This window comes from Haliotis rubra, unplaced genomic scaffold (genome assembly GCF_003918875.1).
Source record: "Haliotis rubra isolate DU_JTF1 unplaced genomic scaffold, ASM391887v1 Scf216, whole genome shotgun sequence".
NCBI lineage: Eukaryota > Metazoa > Mollusca > Gastropoda > Lepetellida > Haliotidae > Haliotis > Haliotis rubra.
Window position 1 is genome coordinate 1,101,042 of NW_025766181.1, and position 22,167 is coordinate 1,123,208.

The following is a 22,167-nucleotide window of genomic DNA, read 5'->3' on the forward strand; positions in this document are numbered from 1 at the left end:
TGTTGTGGTTGATTGCATATCATCAAATCCCAGCTGCGTGGATCAATTCTTGTGATTTTAGAAACTGGGTTGTTTGCCCAGACTGGATTATCTACAGACCGCTGCCATGAATAATGCCAGAATGTGTGTTCCCTCCAGATGTTCCTAACTGTGCGAGCCACCCCTGCATGAACGGCGCCTCGTGTGTGCAGAACAATGGCACCTATACTTGTATCTGCAGACCAGGCTTTAGTGGAGAAAGGTGTGGTTCAGGTAGGAGTTATTTGTCTGGACTTATGGACATCAGTGAGGACACAGGTTATGACACACACAGTGACAACCTTTCACATGGTCTCTCAGAGGGTGAGGTCATCTTTAGTATCTTCATCTTCGGCAACCCGTGTTTGAAATTCATGTTCAGCAACCCATATGTTTCGTAGCCAGAATGTTAAACTGCATCGGACATCATTGTCACTGATACGTCAGGTTTGGTTATATCCTCCTCGTGTCTAATGTTTTGAAAGCTTTACTGAAGCCTGGGTGATGCACAAAAGCATATGATAGAACTTTGACTCTGGTGCTGAATAATGTCTACATAATGTACTTTCTGTCTGTTATTTGTAAGTCATCCGTTTAGTTTGGCATGATTACAAACCCTTCAGTTCGTTGGATGTTATATATCCACTATGTACATCAGTTTAAACAGTTTGAAATAAAACAATTTCGGCCAGAAACGTCTGAAAGAAAAAAGAAAATCTTGCTGAAATTTCTGCAGTAAAAACAATTCATGCAGACATTTCTGCAGAAAGGCATTTTCTGATCCCATTTGTGGGCAAATTGTAATAAGTGCATATTGGAACAGGTTAGTTAGATTAATTCATCTAATCTTTCCATTGATATAAAGCATGTGTTTGTAGCTCGATCCCTTCTGTTGGTTAAGTTAGGACTACTGGCCACTCCTTGGTTGTCCACTCATTCTCAGTCAGCCTGTACATTTGTGATCATGGAAATCGGATTTTTTTTTATCTGAACACAATTTCTTCGATATGACAACGACAAATATTATTTACTTGACCTATGTACAGAATGATAGGATACAATGTCTTATGGTTTGTTAATAAACGGCAGTTACTAACTAGCAGTTGGGGTATTTTCTAGTGTATTTTATGTCACACAAAATAATTTGATGTTAGATATATGTAAAACTATAGTACAACTTGTTTTAATTGTTTGCTAAAATCCTTTAACAAACTAAAGTTAATTTCAACACAAATAAAGAAAAAGAAGTATTCAGATGTTACACAGAATCTTACCGTTACATTGACAATTGGTGAAATTCAAACAAGAATTTCCAAATAGATTCTCTAGTTCATCTAAAGTAATACTGAATGCCTTACACTGACATGTCTATATTTCTAGACAACGTCAAGGAGTTATGCGACCTGGGAATATATTTATTTGCCCCATATTGGTTATCGAATGTATCACTGTGAGGTAATAGACATTTAATACAACTGTAACGTAAAATACTGTCAAACATAACGGATGCAGTTTTTGTCATTTTCAGAACACTGCAAATACAAAAAAATTAATTACATGTCTTTAACAAATGTTTAGCAACAAACGTCGGACTATATAGGCATTTGACGCATACCCTCAAATATTAAGTTAAATTATTACCTCTTTGATTGGCATTCTAGAAGTTGGGTAGATGAATAGATGAAGAATGATGACTAGTTTATGGATATACAACTTCTTTATTCTATATAGGCGACATTTCGACATAGATTCTAATGTCAGTGGTGCTTGACACTTGCTTGACATTGACATTAGAATCTATGTTGTATATCCATAAACATAGTCCTCATTCTTCATCTATTAAATTATTACCTGACAGTAAAATTCAGCATGATATATTCCACATGATGCATGAAAAGATAACGTTCACTATCACTAGTGTTATTTTTGATGTAACAAATATATACTCCGTGGCTGGCGACATCAACTTTAACTAAAATGGGATGTTATACATATCGTAAGAATATATTTTTGATGTATTATGGAAATGGTAATGGTAAATTAACACAGAATACCCAAAGTATCTTGATTTCCAAATGAACTTTTGTGAAGAAGTTCAATATTATTGCACTTACAATCATGCGACAACGCAATAGAGTAAATGTGCATGTTGAGTGAGAATGAGTGTGTCCTGACCTACTTTACTTTAAAACTAACACATGCAGATATAGTTGAAATGACAAATCACCATGGTGACACGGTTGCCGCTTCAGTACATGCATTTCTACACCATAAACATGGCATCATCAGAAAAGAGATGCATGGGTGTAGGAAATGTACCACGACATTGTTACTGAGTGAGACGTGGATGACTGGTGAGCACTTTTCAGCTCTGGTTTCTTCTCACAGTGAACGTCTAAATACACGTCTGATTTCCCTCTCACAGTGAACGTCTAAATACACGTTTGATTTCCCAGATATACGTACGTGTGAGAGCCAGCCCTGCCTCAACGGTGCTACGTGTACACAGAACAGTGACTCCTATAACTGTAGCTGCAGAACAGGATTTACAGGACGAACTTGTGAAACAGGTGGGAAACATCTCCTTCTTTATCATACGTTTGTCGTTACGGGCAGTGACAGTGGCCTTGGTTGGTGTCTAATCATCCTTATACATGAGAATGTATGATACTATCTGTAAAATCATAAAATACTTTCAAAAACAGACAGACGAAGGGGAACGAAGGGGGAAATGCTATAAGGTGTTTGAGGAAGTGATACAATGATGTAGAGGAAGGTGGTACGGAAGGGGAACGAAGGGGAAAAGCTATAAGGTGTTTGAGGAAGTGATACAATGACGTAGAGGAAGGTGATACGATCCAGGTAAACAGAGTATTTGATATTGTCATTCATAATCTTACAGTGACATACTGACCATCCAAACAGTATCGCAACCTGTCGACAGTAACTTTATTCCACACAAACTGCTACCAGAAGATCAACTTACAATGCTAATCTGTACATGTCTTTAAATATTTGTGACCATTTTGGACCCCTGCAAAATCTTTGTTTCAAGTAACCCGTGGTCTGTGTGAGGGGCGACATAATAAATGCAGGGGACCATTTCTCATGATATGGACAACCGATTGCTGTTGTCATGACTTCCATTTCTTAAAGGATACCTTGATATGTATTTAATCTATCATCCTCTCACATTTTTGTACCAGACATTGACGAGTGCGAAAGCAACCCTTGTCATCATGAAGCTACTTGTGTGGACGGTGCTGGCACCTACACGTGTGTCTGTAAACAAGGGTTCGTTGGAGGAACCTGTCTGAAAGGTAAGACCAGTCAGGACTTGCTTGAAATATCACCAGAAGGAACGTCATGACATGACTGTGTTCTATTTGTAATGCTTAGTATTAGCTGAATTAGCGCAATAGGTAGGGAGAAGAGTCTCCTCTTTCGTGATCTTTCAAGGCTGGCACTGGAACCTTTTATTTCGTATTGCAAGTGTTGACTGTGATGGCACTTTGTTGACTTGCGTGGCAGCGCTGTGACACCACAAAGTGTTTTCTTCACTCAGATGTCTCTGTACGATTGTGAAGGAATGTATTACACATGTATGCCACCATCTAGTCCAACGTTATAGTGTTAACTATGATTAGACTTTATAGGTCGTAAAATGCGTGCGTGCGTGCGTGCGTGTGTGTGTCACACTTTAGGTCAGCTTCTAGACCCGTGTAACAGTGCTGACTGTGTGACACGCTGTAGGCTGGACAGAGAGTCCTACTTGGTAGACGCCTTGTGAGTGAGTGAGTTAAAGTTTATAGTCACAGCGGCAGTATTTCAGCCATATCGTGACTTGAAACAGTTATAAATTCACGATAAATGCTCATATTTTAAAAACCTGTCGACGAAGGACAGTAAAAACAACTAGTATATCACAGTAATAAAAACAGCAACTAGCATATATCTCTAAAATAGGACTTCAAAGCAAGACAATACAGTATACAAAAGGGCTGACGATCGCCAACAACTGAAGGTTGATCACGACTCTAGGGACCATTGGGACTTGCAGTACTTTGGCTACCTGCATGGACCATAGCAGGATTTATACCATCCCGTGACGCCTTGTGGACTGGCGTGACACGTGCCTACTTGAAGGCTTTCAGGACACTGATGGCTGTGATACAATTCTACCATTTCACGATAAGACACATATTTAAGTGAAAAGCGATAAAGATATATATTACATGTTTTTCTCCAGATACACGTCACTGTGACCTCAAACCCTGTCTCCACGGCGGCACGTGCGTTGATGGAAATGGCACCTACACGTGCATCTGCAGCCCAGGATTTACAGGATCCACGTGTGAAGCAGGTTGGTTACCTCCCGCCATTCCCTGTCAACCAGATGTATCTGTTCAGGATAGATATGTCGGCTATGAATCGTACCAGAGTTTGCCATATAGTGGTCGTGAAAACTGCTTTACCTCTGAGGAGGTGCCAGAACTGCCAGGAATCAGTCTGTGCACAATTCTCATTTTACATGAAACATTGTGTAATTAGGCTATGATAGCAGGATACAGAGAGCTACCAGTATGTCCAGTGATCAACATCATGAGCATCGATCTACGCTATGTAATGGTGGTTTTCCTAACCTTTCTTCGTTCCTCCTATATTATCAGCTGTTATCTCCATCATTCATTAGTCATTATTCGCGAGACTGTTTACTTACAGATTTACAGAAACGGTAATAATGACTTCGATATGTTCCAGATACACGCCATTGTGATAAGCAGCCGTGTAGGAATGGAGGCACGTGTACTGACGGACTTGGAGACTTCGACTGTGCCTGTGTGAAGGGCTTCTCAGGACTGTACTGCGAATCAGGTAGGAGCAGATGGTTTTACTATCGGCATGTCCACATTACCATACGAAATGGGCTTGAATCCTCCCGGTAGATGCCCGTCACGTTTGGGAAATCGTGGACGAGCATATTGACGTAAGCTTCTTATTTAAAGAGTTTTCACTGTAATGAAAAGCTTCTTGTCATATAGCTTTACCTGAGTAAATCGTGCGTAAATGTACAGCTTATAATCCTATACAGATTATAGATCGAAGAAAGAGTACCCTTTGACCTTAAAATATATTCTAGATCTCTTGAGATGACATCATATCTCTTTTGCACAGTAAGTACATTTGTACTAGATGAAGCCTTACTGAAATTGAGGATTAAAAAAACATATTATAAAACAATATACACATTCATTACAAAACACTTACAAATATTAGCTTTCATTGTAAATGTGGAAAGGTTCTGTAACGACAAAAGTAATAAGATCAGGATGGAAACATAACAAAGGAAGCCAACAGTTAATTGGGGCTGATTGGTCATTAGCAATGAACAAATGAAACCCGTGGTCACTGATCAGTAGTACCGATGAACAGTAGGAGTGAGTGAGTGAGTTTACTTTTACGCCGCACTCAGCAATATTTCTGCTATGTGGCGGCGGTCTGTAAATAATCGAGTCTGGACCAGACAATCCAGTCATCAACAGCATGAGCATCGACATGCGCAATTGGGAACTGATGACATCCGTGATGAACAATAGGAAGTAGCATTGACTGGTAATAGCAATAGACAGGTGGAAGCCAAATGAATTAAAGAGTTATGCTTGGGATGAGTAGGTAGGTGGACAAGAGCAACATAGAGGTAAGCATAATGCTAAGCAGCAGGCAGATATGTTCCTAGTGGCTGGCAGGTATCTCCTTGTGGTCTGTTATAGCTTCTTTCGACACCAGTTATTACTTGAAAATATCAATCTGTGCCATCTATCTGTCGCGCTCTCTTATGCCCCGTGTTAGGTTTCCAGCATTGGTATTTTCAGCTGTTCTTGCACTTACGTGCACATGTACAGACACATGGCCAAACAGGTCCATTCACCTGAGAAAAGCAGTAATCATGTTGCCTGTACGTTCCTCAACAAAGTTAACACCCATATGTCTCTGCCTGCTGTGTATCACTAAATGCCATTATAAGACTGAATTCATGTACAATAAGATCATTCATGACCACTTCTGTCACTTCAGCAAAGTCACCTTTGCGAACTCAAAAACTTTCATTAGCTTTGAAAGTTTATGTTATATACAGATGTTGTTTAACTCGCACTCAGCAGTATTCCAGTTATATGGCGTTTTATACAAGTTTTGTTTATATAGGCATCGATATTGTACACAGAATGAGATAATCTGTCTGTAATGAAACGACGCTCTATATTTTGGGAAACTGTGTGTGTCTGGAATTTAAACCGTTATATCGCCTGATGCGACATGACGATAATATGTATTGAAATAATGCTGTAAATCAGCATCCAAAAGCGAACACCTGTTGAAAGTGAAAGGTGATAATAAACGTATATCTTTTAAAAGGTTTCTGTTTTCCTCAGACCTACGCACCTGTGAGGACCAACCCTGTCCCCGAGACCACGTATGTGTTGAGAGAAATGACACCTATGCTTGCATCTGCAGGGAAGGCTTTACAGGGCCCAGGTGTCATACAGGTGAGGTAACTCTCATCAATCGTGTGTGCTTCAATAGTTACACTATTCAATAACTATCCATGTATTTCGACATAACCCGTTGGCCAGGATACCGTGACACTACAAGGATGGTGACTGGGTGGTAAAGGGTGACTTAGACAGACTCCTGGAGACACTGATCTGTTGCCGGACTACAACCTTCATGAGCAACTTCACACAACTGACGACAGTAGTGTCAAACTATTTCATCACTCTACCGAAACTCACACTAAAAGACACTATAACAATCCATAGATATTAATAGAATGACAAATGTAAAACGGGACCAAAAGGTCCTGTAGCTCACTTTACATTAGAATCATGGAACGTTAGCCTGAGCTGTCCTCAAAACAAAATCAGTTTGGTGTAATTGTTTGTGAACAACATATGAAAGGAGCACTGAAATTCATCAGTGATGACACCTGATAAAGCGCTAAAAGCAGCCTAAAACCATTTCAACTTAATATAATTTCTTAATTTTGAGACCGATTCGAATCTTTCAAAATGACCGCCTCGCTACGAAGATTTCAAACAACATGAACTGATTCGTGCTCAAACGTACATTGATCAGGGTACAGTGACACCAGAAAACGGACGACCAACGTATATTGTGCTTGGTAAAACCAGGAGGTATTTAAAAAGCATTGTCACGTCATCATTGACTGACTGACTGAGTTTAGTTTTACGCCGCTTTTAGCAATATTCCAGCAACATCACGGCGGGGAACCAGAAATGGGCTTCACAAGATTTTACCCATGTGGGGAATCGAACCCGGGTGTTCAGCTTGACGAGCCAACGCTTTAACCATTAGGCTACCCCACCGCCCCACGTCATCAATGAAGTATCACAATAGAAATGATATACGACCCTGGATACTTGGCCATCCTTGCATTTCAGCATAATTAGCCATGTGAACCCAAAGATGTCGAAGTTTAACAGACGAACGGATGACGAAGAAGGTATCACGACCTCAGTAAATATACGTGAGAGATGATGAACGAATGGAAGGATTGCGAACGAATTAGTGACTGAAGAGCCGATGACAATGTGTGCACGGACAAACCGAAACATTTATTTCAAGAAATGTTGGTTTATTCTTATCGGCTACTGTGGCACCTGATAATTAAACATATAACTTTACAAGAACGTCTGTTTTACCCAGATATACGCACGTGTGAGGACCAGCCGTGCATCAACGGGACCTGTGTGCCAACAGATGACACCTATTCTTGCACCTGTATCACAGGCTTTACTGGAGGGACATGTGAAACAGGTGAAACATTTCACATCCTTCCTGGTCATTAGTCAGTGGATAACGATCTTGGCCTCGTGTATAAATCCTATGGTCGTTCTTAAACAGGACTGTATAGCATGACCTGGGCTTTTCTCTCCAGTTCTTTGAGTCCGTCAGTTAGTAATAGGTCTCTCTATATCTCTTCATGTGACTTATAAGCAGGTAGAACATTGTGGTAGAGGATGGTGGCACGAAGCGAGAAAGGACGGTGATAGAACATAACAAAGGAAAGGGACAAAGATATGGGGAAGGTTGTACGTGGAGAGTAGGTGGAGAAGACGTTGGTACAGGGACGAAGGCGAGGGGTAGAATAAGGTGACACAATTGGGTAGTAGAAGGGGAAAACATGGGTAAAAGTAGGTGACACAAGTGGGTAGTAGAAGGGGAAAACATGGGTAAAAGAAGGTGACACAAGTGGGTGGTAGAAGGTGACTCAGGTAGGTGGTAGAAGGTGACACAGGTACGTGGTAGAAGGCGACACAGGTACGTGGTAGAAAGCGACACAGGTACGTGGTAGAAGGCGACACAGGTACGTGGTAGAAGGCGACACAGGTACGTGGTAGAAGGCGACACAGGTACGTGGTAGAAGGCCTTACAGATGGGTAGTAGAAGGTGACACAGTTAGGAAGGCGAAAGTGATACAGGTGGATTGTAGAAGGCGACAAGTGGGTAGTAGAAAGTGATACCAGAAAGTGAAGGAAACGTTTACGCACTTACAGGATGTTTCCCGCACGCCCACAGTCCGTTTGGCTCAAAAAGTGGACCGACGAATTGCAATCTAACCTCGAGAACTAATAAACATAACATACTCAATGAAACACTGTTCATAATCAAAACATACCAAACCCTGTGAGGTTTTGCAGAATTTATGTCCTAAAAATAATAAAGTCGTTTAACAAACTATCACTAAAATATTGACACAGTTCACTGTTTGTTACGAAGGAGGAGTGCAGAGAAAGGGACAGCCAGGTGTTAGAGAAGCACGTTCACAGACAAAGTTATTTATTCATTAACCTGTGCTGTGCCGTCTCCATCCGTTCTCGAACTAACATATATTACTTCGTTGCAAATTCCGCATTCACTCATTCATTTTCAAACACCAGATATCGACGAGTGTGAGAGCAGTCCTTGCCATAATGGAGCTACCTGTGTGGATCTGGTCGGCAGGTACAAGTGTGTCTGTAAGGCAGCATTCTCCGGAGAGAACTGTGTTGAAGGTAAGGCCAGCGTCACGGATGTTGATGTTTCTATACTACTCTTTGTTAACCCATTCAAAGTCCTGACCGAGAATCTTTCAAAGGCGCTGGATTCTTAAGAATCTCTTTTAGATGAGACATTTATTTACTGAAATATCGTTTACTAACTTAATTTTTCAAGAAATATATTTGTTTACCAGATTTACGTCACTGTGACAGTGAGCCCTGTCTCCACGGTGGCACGTGCGTTGATGGAAATGGCACCTACACGTGTATCTGCAGCCCCGGTTTCACAGGACATACGTGTGAAGCAGGTTGGTAAACTCCCGTCTTTCCCTGTCAACCAAATGTATCTATTCAGAACATTGTGATGCTGTTCAGTCAAATATCTTTACCTCTCCGGCTGTGCTAAACTTCCCAGGTACCAATCTACACACGAGACGATACACACATTCAATGAAATATACAGTAAACGTGGGCTCACACTATTATGCACCATATTAAAACAAGTCCCCTGATTGAGAAATTCTAAAGACATTGCTTGTAATAAAACACTTAAACACTTACTGGGATTCCGGAGTGTTATGAGCAGAGCTTTCATCACGTGACTTGACGTCAGAGTGGAGACGTTCAGGCGAACACTGTTTGTGAGCTACTAAGAAAGCATAAGTTGTAAATGTCACCTATCAAGCATGAACGATTTAGATTTGTTTGTGAGCTACTAAGGTAGGTCACTCGTCCACGGCACTCGACATATAACTAGTGATTTAATAATTTGCTGCCAAAGCCAACCTAGAGAATTTCCAATGTCGGTTATCCGACGAAACAGATTCCATGAAACAATTACGGAATAAACAGGCTTTGTGTGTCCTATTTGACAAGATGATAAAGTTGTTTCTTACGCCTATACGTTGTAGATGTACGTCATTGCGACAAGCAACCATGCTTAAACGGGGCCACGTGTACAGACGAATTTGGCGAGTTCAGCTGTGCTTGTGCGGAAGGCTTTTCAGGAATATACTGCGAATCTGGTAAGAATAGATGCATAAGCTACCAACATGTGGCATTCTATCTATACCCTGGAAGTAATCGGTCTGTGTCGTCGCGATAGGCTTTGGTTACTTCCTGAAGAAAACTGCACATGCTCTTGGCTTGAAACGGAAGCTTCTTATGTCAAAACATTTGCTGTATAATCCATTTCCAAACTATACATTCCATGGTAGAAGTAAATAAAACAATGATCGTAAACTTAATATTTTTAGTAATGCCTTATTGTCCAACGCGTGTGCCTTCTCGGATATTGGCAAAGACCAGATGGTAAAGTGCTTCAAAAGCGTTTCGGTCGGAATTGTTACTTTCCCATGCTGTGACGTAAACAGGAATTACGTGAAATGAGTACATCCACGAGAATGGACAAATCGAATTCGTAAATTAGTCTTCAAATGAGAAGCTTATAATGAAATCCATGACTTGATTTAATTTCAAAATCTGCTTTGTTACATGGTAGTAAATTAGACAAGTAGTATCCGTCTGTGTGGAATCAGGATGGGTCTGCAGCCTCTATTACCTGTGTTAAATTGCGACACACCTGGCTGACTATAGTATCCCGGGTTTCTCTTGCCAATGTTCGAGTATGTAAAGGCAGGATAATAATGACGATGATAATGATGTTGTTGATGACGATGATGATACGTACTGTGATTCACTGCTCCTAAATCGAGACAAATTGTCACAAGATTGTATACACACTTGTAACTTTAGAACATTCGCCCATGTGCAAGTTCGACTTGTATTAACCTATTCTCTGATTCCACAATGCCATTTAGAAAGTGGTCAAATGTTACATATGCTATTTTTGGGATTACACTTTCTGAGTAAAGTAAAGATTCTAGAACTTTTGTAAGGATTCGAACCGACAACCTCAGAGTCAGGCACCTAATCGCCAGCACATAAAGTCAGTCACCTAACCCGCTCAGCCACCGCGACTTCCACAAAAATGGAAGTATGACAACTGGTAGTCTAGACTGCAGACTTTGTGTACCCCTCTGATAAGTGTAAATTGACACGGCTCCCACGGCCGAACGCTATGATTACACAATGCCATTTAGTAAGTGGTCAAATGTAACGTATGTTATATTTGGGATTAGGATTTGTTACAAAAGTAATAGAATCTGTACTTTACTAAGAAAGTGTAATCCCACACATGACATAATTATGTAACCTATTCTCTGTTGCAGTTTGCACGCCAGACAAGGTGGACCTTCTCTTTATGAAAGACGTGTCAACCACAATCACGACTCCTTACTATAACAAAATGGTTGCTTTTATGAATAATTTACTGAATGAGCTTGACATCAGACCAGATGGCATCAACGTAGCTCTGTCTGTGTTCTCGGGCCGTGTAAAAGTGGACTTCCATCTGGATGATTACAGATACAACAAAACAGGAATGCTACTGACTATCAACATGCAGACATGGCGAGGTGGCAAGACGTACTTGGCCCTGGCTTTGGAAATGGCAGCACACGAAGTCTTCAATGAAACCAATGGTGACCGACCTGATGCCAAGAACGTTGTAATACTTTATACTGATGGACGACGCACAGGAACGATGGACATCACCGCTGTTATCAAAGACGTCCAAGCCAAAGCCGAAGTATTTATGGTGCTTACCTCCAACAATGTCGATATGGATACTGCCAGAAGGGTTGTCTCTCCACCTGCGGGGAACCACTTGTTCCATGTTGATGATGAGAATCTCGTAGACTTGTTAAAGAAGAAGATTTCCACCGTCACTTGCAGGGGTACATAGCGTGTGTTCCACGCTAGTGGTTGGTCACACTGTGACAAAATGTTTGGGGCAATCCAACTATAAGTAAATAAATATTGCATATGTGTGGACACCATATAGTTTTTTGTGGTTTATACGAAATTTGGAAGGTTAAAGGGGAGATAATGCAGGGAAAGGGGCTGGTAGCATGAGAGGCAGCATGGCGGGAAAAGCGGTCGTTCGTCTTGCCGCTGATCCGGGCTCGCTTCCCCGTATTTGCGCAATGTTTAAAGCCATTTTTTGGTATCTCCCGTCGTTACATTGTTGGTACATTGCCGAAAGCGGTGTAAAACCATACTCACTCACGCAGAGACTGATACTTGGGTAATGAGTGCTGTGATGAATTCCCAGGTAGGTTCTGTCTAACTGCGTAAGAGCACGCACTTCCATTGGGGCTGAGGGGTAGCCTTACTCACTGCACATCCATTACAAATATTAAATTGAGCCCTACTAGCAAGAGTGAGTGAGTGAGTGTGACTTAACGCCGCTTTGTGCAATATTCCAGCAATATCATGGCGGGGAACACCAGAAATGGGTTTCATACATTGTACCCATGTGGGGAATCGAACCCGGGTCTTCAGCTTGACGAGCGGACTTTTTAAGCTTTAGGCTACCCCACCGCTCCGATACTTTGGTAGGTGGACATACAAAATGTGACATACAGAAACATAACGGTCAAATATATTGACGGTCTGACTGTATGATATAGACTGAACGATATCGAAGTTCACGCAGTCGGCAGCAGAATCCATTTTCTGTAAAGATGCAGGCCTTCACCTCATTAAGACCATAGTGGGTGAGTGAGTATGGTTTTACGCCGCTTTTATCAATATTACAGCAACATCAAGGCGGAGGACACAAGGAATGGGCTTCACACATATGGGGAATTAAACCTGGGTCTTCGGCGTGACGAGTCAACCCTTTCACCAACATGCTAACCCATCGCCCCATTAAGGCCACAAATCATTAACGAACGACTTCGGCGAAAGCCATTCCATATATGAGAAAAGGATAAACCGGAGTTGCAATAACGTTACACATGTTCTATTTGTGATTACACTTTCTCAGTAAAGTACAGATTCTAGCATTTCTAGTGTATAGTTGGGTTGAGTTTCATCCGGGATTCGAATCCGCACTCACAGAGTCACACACTTAATTGCCAGCAAAGTCAGCGATCAAACCCACTCAGACATCGCGGCTTCCACAAACATGGACATCTAGTAGTCAAGACCCCTCTTGCAATAGCGTTGTTGCCCTTTTTGAGACTAATGTCTAAATAGAGCGCACCAGTGCCTCTTACTGAATATACATGTACACTGTAAACAGTTGAAACATTATTGCTTAGCGTACAACACTGCCTCATAACAATATACATTCTGAATATTTGTCCTGGCAGTTTAATATTGGCAGAAGAATCGCCTTTGCGGAGGGTCGATATTTACCACAACTCTACCAGAACTTTTGAAACCCAAGGCGTAATGGTGTACAAAGAATGGGTGTTCCATTTCTCACAGTACAACTTGTGAGTCCGTCAGGGAAAGCGGCGAAGTACACGGGCTGGATTGACTGGTCCGATCGTCCCTTTTGTCACTGGCTTGCCTTTACTTCTGGTCTGGTCTGCCGACTCTCCTCTGTTTGCTTGTCCTACCTGCTTTTAGAGGCAGAGGAATTTGACGTTCCTCTTGGAGATGAATGTGCCGTGTTTGGTGAGCTTCAATTGTGTCTGTTCAGAACAAAATGTCTCCTGAACACACAGACGTTTATCTATAGAAATATCTATTGGGATTCATTTTATGAATTATAAGATGTATTCAATATTGGTGTAACTATTAAGTATGGAAGAAAATAGACAATGTTACCAAAATTAATGCTAAAACGAATGGACGAAAATGGTCATTGGCAACTGAAATTATAAGATTCATCTGCATCTATGGTTTTAATTATGCACGGGATTTCCAGAATATTGTAAACACTGATTCATTTATTTCATAATTCACGCAAAGGATTTAAGATTGTAATACCCGGTCTCTTCTTTCCATGTTAAATGACCACACTAATTCAAATTTCTACTCCATTATTCAAATTACTTTTAAAATGGAATCATGCCTATAGATGATATATAATAATGATTTAGGACGATATGAATCACTTTTAAGGTTAGGTGAATTAAAAATCGTGAAGAAAACTAGTAGAAAAGATAGTATGCCTCGAAAATAAAACTTTTGTCCATTTTGTAAGAATATCTCAGACGATGCGTTACATTTCATGCTAGAATGTCCAATCTGTAATACGTTGCGACTAAAATATATGATAGATATTGAATATGTAAATAACTATTGCCTAATAAATCGTCTTCAAAATGCCTACCAAAATTTATAGCTCTTTATACAAACTTTATCAAAGAAGCTTTCATGTTACGTTGCTCATTACTGTAAATGTAAAAGTACGTATCTCCAAAATAGATGCTGTGACTATATGTTATACATATGCTGCTTTTGCAAACCTAACCACCTTGTATGTATATAGCTTGCATTCATATTGCACTTGGACCGGTGACTTTTATACTGAATAAATTCTTCTTCTACTGATGCATGTAATGTAACATGTCTAAAACGTTTAACTGTATTCCATTTCTATTGATAAAGCAGAAAGGATTCACCGTGCCACCACAATAAGGTAATACGATAATTGCATTGAAGCGGCCATACAATTTCCGAGTATCGTGCTGAGATTGAACCACAGACAATCTCATCCAAAGTCGGACGCTTTGTTCACATGATCAGGAGAGTGTACGGTTCTCCACCGGGAGCACAGCCCTTCTGACTCTCCGTGTAATGTAGAAGGCTGCAGTGTTAGGGAGTCACCATATTTTCTGGAAAGTTCTTGGTGGGTTTGACTAGGCAGCACTCCCAGTCCCGTTCGCTGCCGAGTCGAACCCAAATATCAAAAAGGACAAGGTCAGGTTTTTGGCATGAATGCTTGTTAGGCTGTATTTAGGCCTATTGAAAATAAGTTCAAAAGCAAGATTTTCCATGACGACATGTTCACGATCCTATCATGGTTGGACCTCGGGATCAAAGAGACAAACGTGGCGAAGGCGGTAATATAAGGACCAAGCATGGCCACCATGTCGCTTAAGATACGTACTGTGTCTGTGCCAGTGCTGGTCGTCAAGTGACACGGCGTTGGTCAGTCTCAATACACAATCAACAGTTCACAGTTACATTTTGTATGCATAAAATCATACACTTTTCAAGCCAAGCGACTTCATCCAAACGAAGGTCTCCGCAGGACTGCTCTTCTCCTAAACATACTGCACGTAAACTCGAGTCTGTGCGATTTGATACGTCACTTCGCTTGGTTAACATACATTTCTGTAACACCCAGCAGTACAGTCCCGTCAACAAAATCAACACAGACGTTGAGATTTCATCCAACATCCTTGGAGAGCCTTGTTGTCATTATGTTTTTGACTTGCTTCACAAGAAGATCACCAGACAAGTAAATGGGTGCAAAAGTGCATAGGACAATGCTGTCTCGAATAGCCTTTACCACAATCAAACCACGGCCTCCCATTTCAATTGATAAATATAACGACTGAGTTTCTTTGAGTGGCATATTTAGAAGTCTGTGAATAAGATATTAAGGGCAAACTTTATGGATGAACAACTTCTTTATTCGGGTGATAGGACGTTTCGATACAGATTCTTGTATCGTTGTCTCTGGACTCATAATTGCTTGACAACGATTCCAGAATCTGTATCGAAACGTCGCATCACCCGAATGAAGACATTGTTCATCCGTAAAGTTTGCCCTTATCTAATAACGACTGAGGAAACAGCAAAGGTTGTGGGCTCCTTTGTCTGACATGAGACTTCCGGTAAGTGGTTTATTGAGTGCTCTTAATTTCTTGTTTCGTCCAATCAACAATATCAACAGAATATGGGAGGACGGGTACAACATCGGTATTTATGGTTTGGACCTCGTTACGAGCGTTGAGCTCTGAGCTCACTTTTCTTACGTTTGCATTTGTATTCTGCCTGTGTCCTTTATACAGGCTTTCTGGAGTTCGTCCCTAACTTGCATCCCTAAGTAGGTATAGGCCTGAGTTTCCACAAGCTGGTCAGTAACTCCTCCCACAAGTACATTGACTGAAATGACGGTGGGGTAGTCTCGTGGTTAAAGCGTTAGCTCGTCACGCCGAATACCCGGGTTCGATTCTCCACATGGGTACAATGTCTAGTGTCCCCCGCCGTGATATTGGTTGAATATTGCTACAAGCGGCGTTAATCCATATTAACTCACTCGAGCCCGAACGACAAATAATACGTACTTCCTCAATGCTCGTAAGGTATCCCAACTCCACAACACACTAGTGTGACCAGTTAGCGTGACAATAAAGCTCAGTTTGTGTGACAAGGAAAACGGCACACGCTGTCACAATAACGTAACAGTTTACTTAACATACACAGCATACACCCGTAGAAGACACCCGGAGCAGAATACGTGTGTTGGTCGTCGTATATACCATGCTGTGAACAATATGGCCTGGCAAAACCAGCACAAGCCAGTGTTCAGTGCATGTAGCTGTCTGATATCGCTTGTTCTTTTATTACACGTCAAACGGAACTCTTGTGGACGTGAGTATTGATATTGCCTGTTTTGTCGATTGTATTGGTCTCAAATAACGCATTTGTGTTCACGTCTCGTTTGTTGCTCTCACAGGTAGCGTCTCTTACCCCGAGTATGTATCAGTTTCTGTCTGTGGCAGATTTGAGTGAAACCAATACACACATGTGGTCTCACCTTAGGCAAGTGAGTTTGTTCAAAATTGTCTCTGTTCACCCAGCAAGAAAATGGGTACCCGGTGGAAAAAGGTCATATGACTATAGCCTTCTAGCGCCTAACAGGCAGCTTGGGTTATCCGGGGTAATAGTGTGCTGTGCCTTGATTGTTAGCGTTATCAGCATACCTAGTGTGGAGTTTGGCGCTATATAAATGGACACATTATTATCATTATTATTATTATTATAGTGTAGGGTAATTACAGACTTGGTATGTAATCACTAAATAGGACATAGGATTGACAAAACTTTTTCCATGATTGTAAAAACCTGTTCTGCAAGCAGAGGTGAGGTGAAATGGGGTTTAACGTCGTACCTAAGAATATTTCGCTCATATGACGACGTGCATGCGTGTGTATGTGTGGCTGCTTGTACTAGCCCAGACTTAGCTGGTTTTATAGTGCTAGCTCACTGAGATACCATTCCGCAGTTAAGCATTAATACCCCACTCAGACACATTATACTGACTCCGAGCCGACCAGTCCTTGTTTGGCCCTTAATGCAGAACACCAGGCAAGGAGCACAAAGTACCACGCGACCTTCAGCTCCCGCCCGGGCGCTCTAACCACTACACCACGGAGGCGGTCTTTCAAAACAGAATCCATGGTACGACTTCAACTATAGGATAAACCGGTGTCAATGAATCATGTCCACACAGTGATGAATACATGTGTCACACGTCACAAATACAAACAAAGGCATGTCAATTCTCTTCATCTTACACACAAGAAAAATGTATATATGCTACGTGTGAAAGCAGAGAGCACCTGATGCCATTTTGTGGACTGTTCCTCAAATTTGGAAGCATGTCCACATATCTTCCACAAAGTATGTGGTGCCTGGTATTCCTACATGAATGCCTGTGTACAAAAGATACATGTAAGTTTTCATTGTAGCCATGACATGCGGTGGTGTTGAATACAAGTCCTTCACGAACTTGGAACAGAGGATGTACACGTTTAAAGGGGAAGTCTTCGATGACTACGACATGAGTACTGAGGGGGCATGGTATGGGGAGCCGGGATACAAGCTGCTGGAGTTTGCCCCTGGACTACAACATTGTGGAGGGAGGTACCCGGTCTGGGTTCAAGGTTTGATATGTGCAAACAGTACCCTACAACTACTTAAAGTAATACAGTCACCTTCCATATTTATTCTCAGGTTGTGACCTTTACCTTCGTATTTTTGGCACTTACTGTGTCATTTTTTGTATATTTTGCTCGCCTGTCTCCGTTTTGTCTGAAGTAATAAAATACCTGAACGTCGTTTCCCCACCAATGTTGTTTCGGATCCATGTCCGAACTGACTCATCCCAGATATCTACATATAAACGAGGTGAGATGAGGTGAGGTGAGGTGAGGTAAGGTGAAATTGGGTTTTACGTCGTGCTTGAGAATATGTCGCTCATATGACGACGTGCATGCGTGTGTATGTGGGGCTGCTTGTACTAGCTTAAGCTGGTTTTATAGTGCTAGCCCACTGAGATACCATGCCGCAGTGAAGCATGAATACCCCACTCAGACACATAATACTCAAGCACGACGTTAAACCCAATTTCACCTCACCTAACCTCACTAACTCCGAGCCGACCAGTCCTTGTTGTACCCATTAATGCCGAGCGCCAGGCAGGGACCAACAAGTACCATATTTTAACGTCTTTTGGTATGACGCAGTCGGGGATCGAACCCGCGACCTTCCGCTCTCCGGGCGGACGCTCTAACCACTACACCACGGAGGCGATCACATACAAATGAAGTCAGACTGAATTCAACAACTACCCATTAAATAATATACAATTATCAGCTCTATTATAGAATCAACTAGGTTTATAAAACCCAACAAAGTACTGCAAAACTGTCATAATGACAATATCAAAGAGTATTTTATACAAGAACGTTTCCATCATGACATTCACTAATCTGCTATCTGCATAAACATTTGCATATTTTGCCCGATATACAATTCATGTCATGTGCATTGGTACACAGAACCAACCACAAACTTCTGTAATTGATCATTAGTCTATGTAATCACGCATAACCCCTTCTATAGCAGTCCTGAGTGAGTGAGTGAGTGAGTGAGTGAGTGCGTAAGTTAATTATTAGCGTCACAATATACCAGCCGTGAAGATATAACAGAGAAAGAACAATCTACCCACCAACATTTGTCAGAGTGTAATTCAAGCAACTTTTAAAGTATGAATCAAACCCCGTTGTTTGGAACTTATGGTTGTCTCGAAATAAGAACTGTCTCTACGTGTGGTTGAGACAATATTTTGCTGTTGCATCCTACCTAGGATAACTCAAAGAATGTCCGCAGTCCCTTAAACTTCGACACAACAGTGTATGACATCATTGTGTTTACATTCCTGTAGTTATGCTTCCAAGACGCTTAACAGTGAAACCTCACTCCAGGTAAACATGGCGGAGACTCCCAAGGTCAACACCAGCTGACCATGTGCATGCAGTATTTTTGGGACGACTGCTATAGGACATGGACAATCGATGCGATGTCGTGTGAAGACCAAACAATCTACAAGCTGACCAAGCCTCCGACAGATAAGATTGTTTACTGTGTTGGTAAGTTTGCAATGTTATTGTACAGCCACAACCATAAACCAACAATATTATATTTTTGGTGAGTGTGCACGTGATGAACATGAAGTTGAAATATGACATTGTCGTTCATGAGAACACTAAAGGTACGTGGAAGCTATAATTCGGCGTTGTGTCGTCATCGCTCTGGAGTATGTTTCGCTCTGGTGTGGATAGTGCAGGATACGCTGATCTTTCGAAGAACACCTGATATCACGACTGTTTGATAGTGTTTTATAAACATATGATCCTAATGAAGTTGGAATCGTAAATTGACTTTGCTTTTAGAAATTAGATTTTCTGAGTATTCAAATATTTTGTCGAAATGAAACATCGATATTTTCAGTACATTACGTCAACCACTCTACATGAAAAGAATTGTTTGTTTTGTCATGGTCGCTTACTGTATATTACGTAAACGTAAACGATTACACCGAACTACGGTTATAACGAAATAAACTTAGTGGTGCCTTAAAGTTCGTTATAACCGTAGTTAATTGTATATACAATCATGTTATCATACGGTTAGAATTACTGTAGCTGACATTTGAATTGGATGGATGGATGTTTACCGATATACCGTTAATATACCGATAAACTCAACTAGGTTAATAAAACCCAGCAAAGTACTGCCAGATTATCATAATGACAATATGAAAGTGTATTTTATATAAAAACGTTTGTATATGGGTGTATAGGTGTGTGCACATTGATGTATGCAAGACTGAATGTGTTGTGTGTAGAACGTTCATGTTATAAATACTGCTTCCTCCAACACTATGTCTGCTTAGTGCTGCTCTATCTACAGCTGCTACTAACACTATTCCTAATGCATGTGCTGCTGCTGTTTCTTGCTGCTACCTCTTTTGCAACAAGTACTCTACGTAATTGTAATAATACTTTTAGGTATTTCCTCTTTGCAAATGACTGCGCATTCACTTATTGATTTTTAAGCTGAACTCGTAGTTCCATTATCTGTATTACTCTTGTAAGGTTTTAATGTTAAGTACGTTGTTAGAAGAATACCGGCAAAGTTAACACTATTTGTCAAGGTACATCTTCATAACATTTCTCATCAAACTTCATCATTTGATTGTAAATGAAATATTAATATACTCAAAGAACTTAGTTAAGCACCCACTGACATATCTAACGATTGAATGAGCCCCGATGGTAACCCTTTGGAGCATATCTGGGACATGGTTGTCGTCGTGTGCAACAAAGGTCCTCCTGTACAGAACCTGTCCTAATTGGAAGCTGCCTTTCAAGAGGAACGGCGTTGATTGCCCCTTCAGAGGATCAGGAGGCTGACAGGGGGTATGAGGAGGTGAGTGCTGGCTGTCACACGGTCACATGAAGGTTACACTCGGTATGGACCTTAAATTGTGTAAGACACGCAAAATGACATTTTGAAAGTTCACATTCACCAATAAATTCAACATTAAACATCCCAGGGTCATACTTGTACAGACAGTTCTGCATGAAAATCAGTGTTTTTAAATGAACAATTATCATCTTAAATCAACACGGATTCCAATCATTTTGTCAAAGGATCATATGGGTCACCATGAGAAGTTTCATGTACGTGTTGAAAACGTATCATTGCAAAAAAACATGGGGTGCTTAATTAAGTTCTTTGTGTATATCAAATGAATAATTATTTCAAGCAAGCTCCTTACTTCATGTGTATCATTCACTTGTAAAAAGCGGAATCTCTGATATTCAACACAATAGTCTCAATTCAAAGTGAACAACTGGATTTTCTTAATCATCGATCACTTGATTGTCTGGTTGGTTTACAAGCCGTCCTCGTTTGTCAGGAGTATGTTCGGAGTCGGTCTGTGAATACTTACTTTATAAGCAAATGTGTATATTTTTCGAAAAACAACACGTCTTTTCTGAGGTTTTATATATACGTTGCTTACATCCATTCAGCTACGTGTTTTCTGCATTCACGAGCATGTTAAGCATAGCACACTGAAAGGACACCATCGTTCCGTAACGTACAAGTCAGGGTTCAAATGTATACTCAGTAACAGTCTTCCACTACCTTGAATTAAATCTGTTGGTGGTCACGACATATATATCCCCTGCGTCCTGTTTGTGATACCTGTGATTTCTAAAGAGGTAGCTGGGTGGTTTTCAATATAGACAGACATGTAATGAATCATGCACATAGAATAACAGAGTAGAAACAACACATGCTGTGAAGGTAACCCTTGCCATAGGAGTCCGGAAGGTCGTGCCGGAATACGGAATAGACAGGTGCCGGATTAGACAATGTTGTAATGATCATAATAGCATTGTAAACTAGCGGGACCAAAAGTTTATGCCGGTTGTGACTGTATGCCGGATTAGACAGGGGCCGGTGTTGGCAGGTTTCACTGTATATGTCTAACCTGCATATATCCCACCTCCTCGTCCATATCAGCCACGTGAACAGAGTAAATGTATTAGACATGCTTTTACCTGTAACATGAACTCCCATGTCGTGTACCAGATAATGGCGTTGTCATGTTACGTCGGACCTTTGAATCTGTACGCATGGATCATCGGTTATGCAGGTCTATAACTATGCCTTTTTCTCATGTAACAATTTTATACAGATTCAAGCTCATATCTGTCATGCAATTGCTGTTCAGTACTGTTTATGTTTTTCCTACAATGACATAAGATACTGACTGGCTCTTTGTGAACGTTGCTCTCAACCCAACAGGGAAGCTGGCTGCTTGACCCGTAAACATTGTTGGACGGGTAATCAATACCTACCCTTTCGTGCAGACTGCAATTGTGCTGTTACCAATGTTCCACACGGGTGGGCACCACAC

The 22,167-nt window shown here is 41.1% G+C and overlaps 1 protein-coding gene across 1 annotated transcript; it reads left to right on the forward strand.

Annotated features, from left to right (window-relative positions):
- The first annotated feature begins 195 nt into the window (after positions 1-195).
- Positions 196-11,974, forward strand: LOC124276950 (fibropellin-1-like). Its single transcript, XM_046712609.1, has 11 exons — positions 196-252; positions 2,475-2,616; positions 3,225-3,338; positions 4,268-4,381; positions 4,780-4,893; positions 6,450-6,563; positions 7,744-7,854; positions 8,979-9,092; positions 9,272-9,385; positions 9,989-10,102; positions 11,309-11,974. The coding sequence occupies exons 1-11, from the start codon at positions 196-198 to the stop codon at positions 11,881-11,883; spliced, it is 1,683 nt and encodes a 560-aa protein (XP_046568565.1). The 3' UTR covers positions 11,884-11,974.
- The last annotated feature ends 10,193 nt before the right edge of the window (positions 11,975-22,167 follow it).

Bases quoted from the DNA above. Each gene is read 5' to 3' on its own strand.
- LOC124276950 (XM_046712609.1), top strand. From the start codon at position 196: ATGGCACCTATACTTGTATCTGCAGACCAGGCTTTAGTGGAGAAAGGT. The intron at 253-2,474 runs GTAGGAGTTATT...TTGATTTCCCAG, and splicing joins TGGAGAAAGGTGTGGTTCAG to ATATACGTACGTGTGAGAGC. The intron at 7,855-8,978 runs GTGAAACATTTC...TTCAAACACCAG, and splicing joins TGGAGGGACATGTGAAACAG to ATATCGACGAGTGTGAGAGC.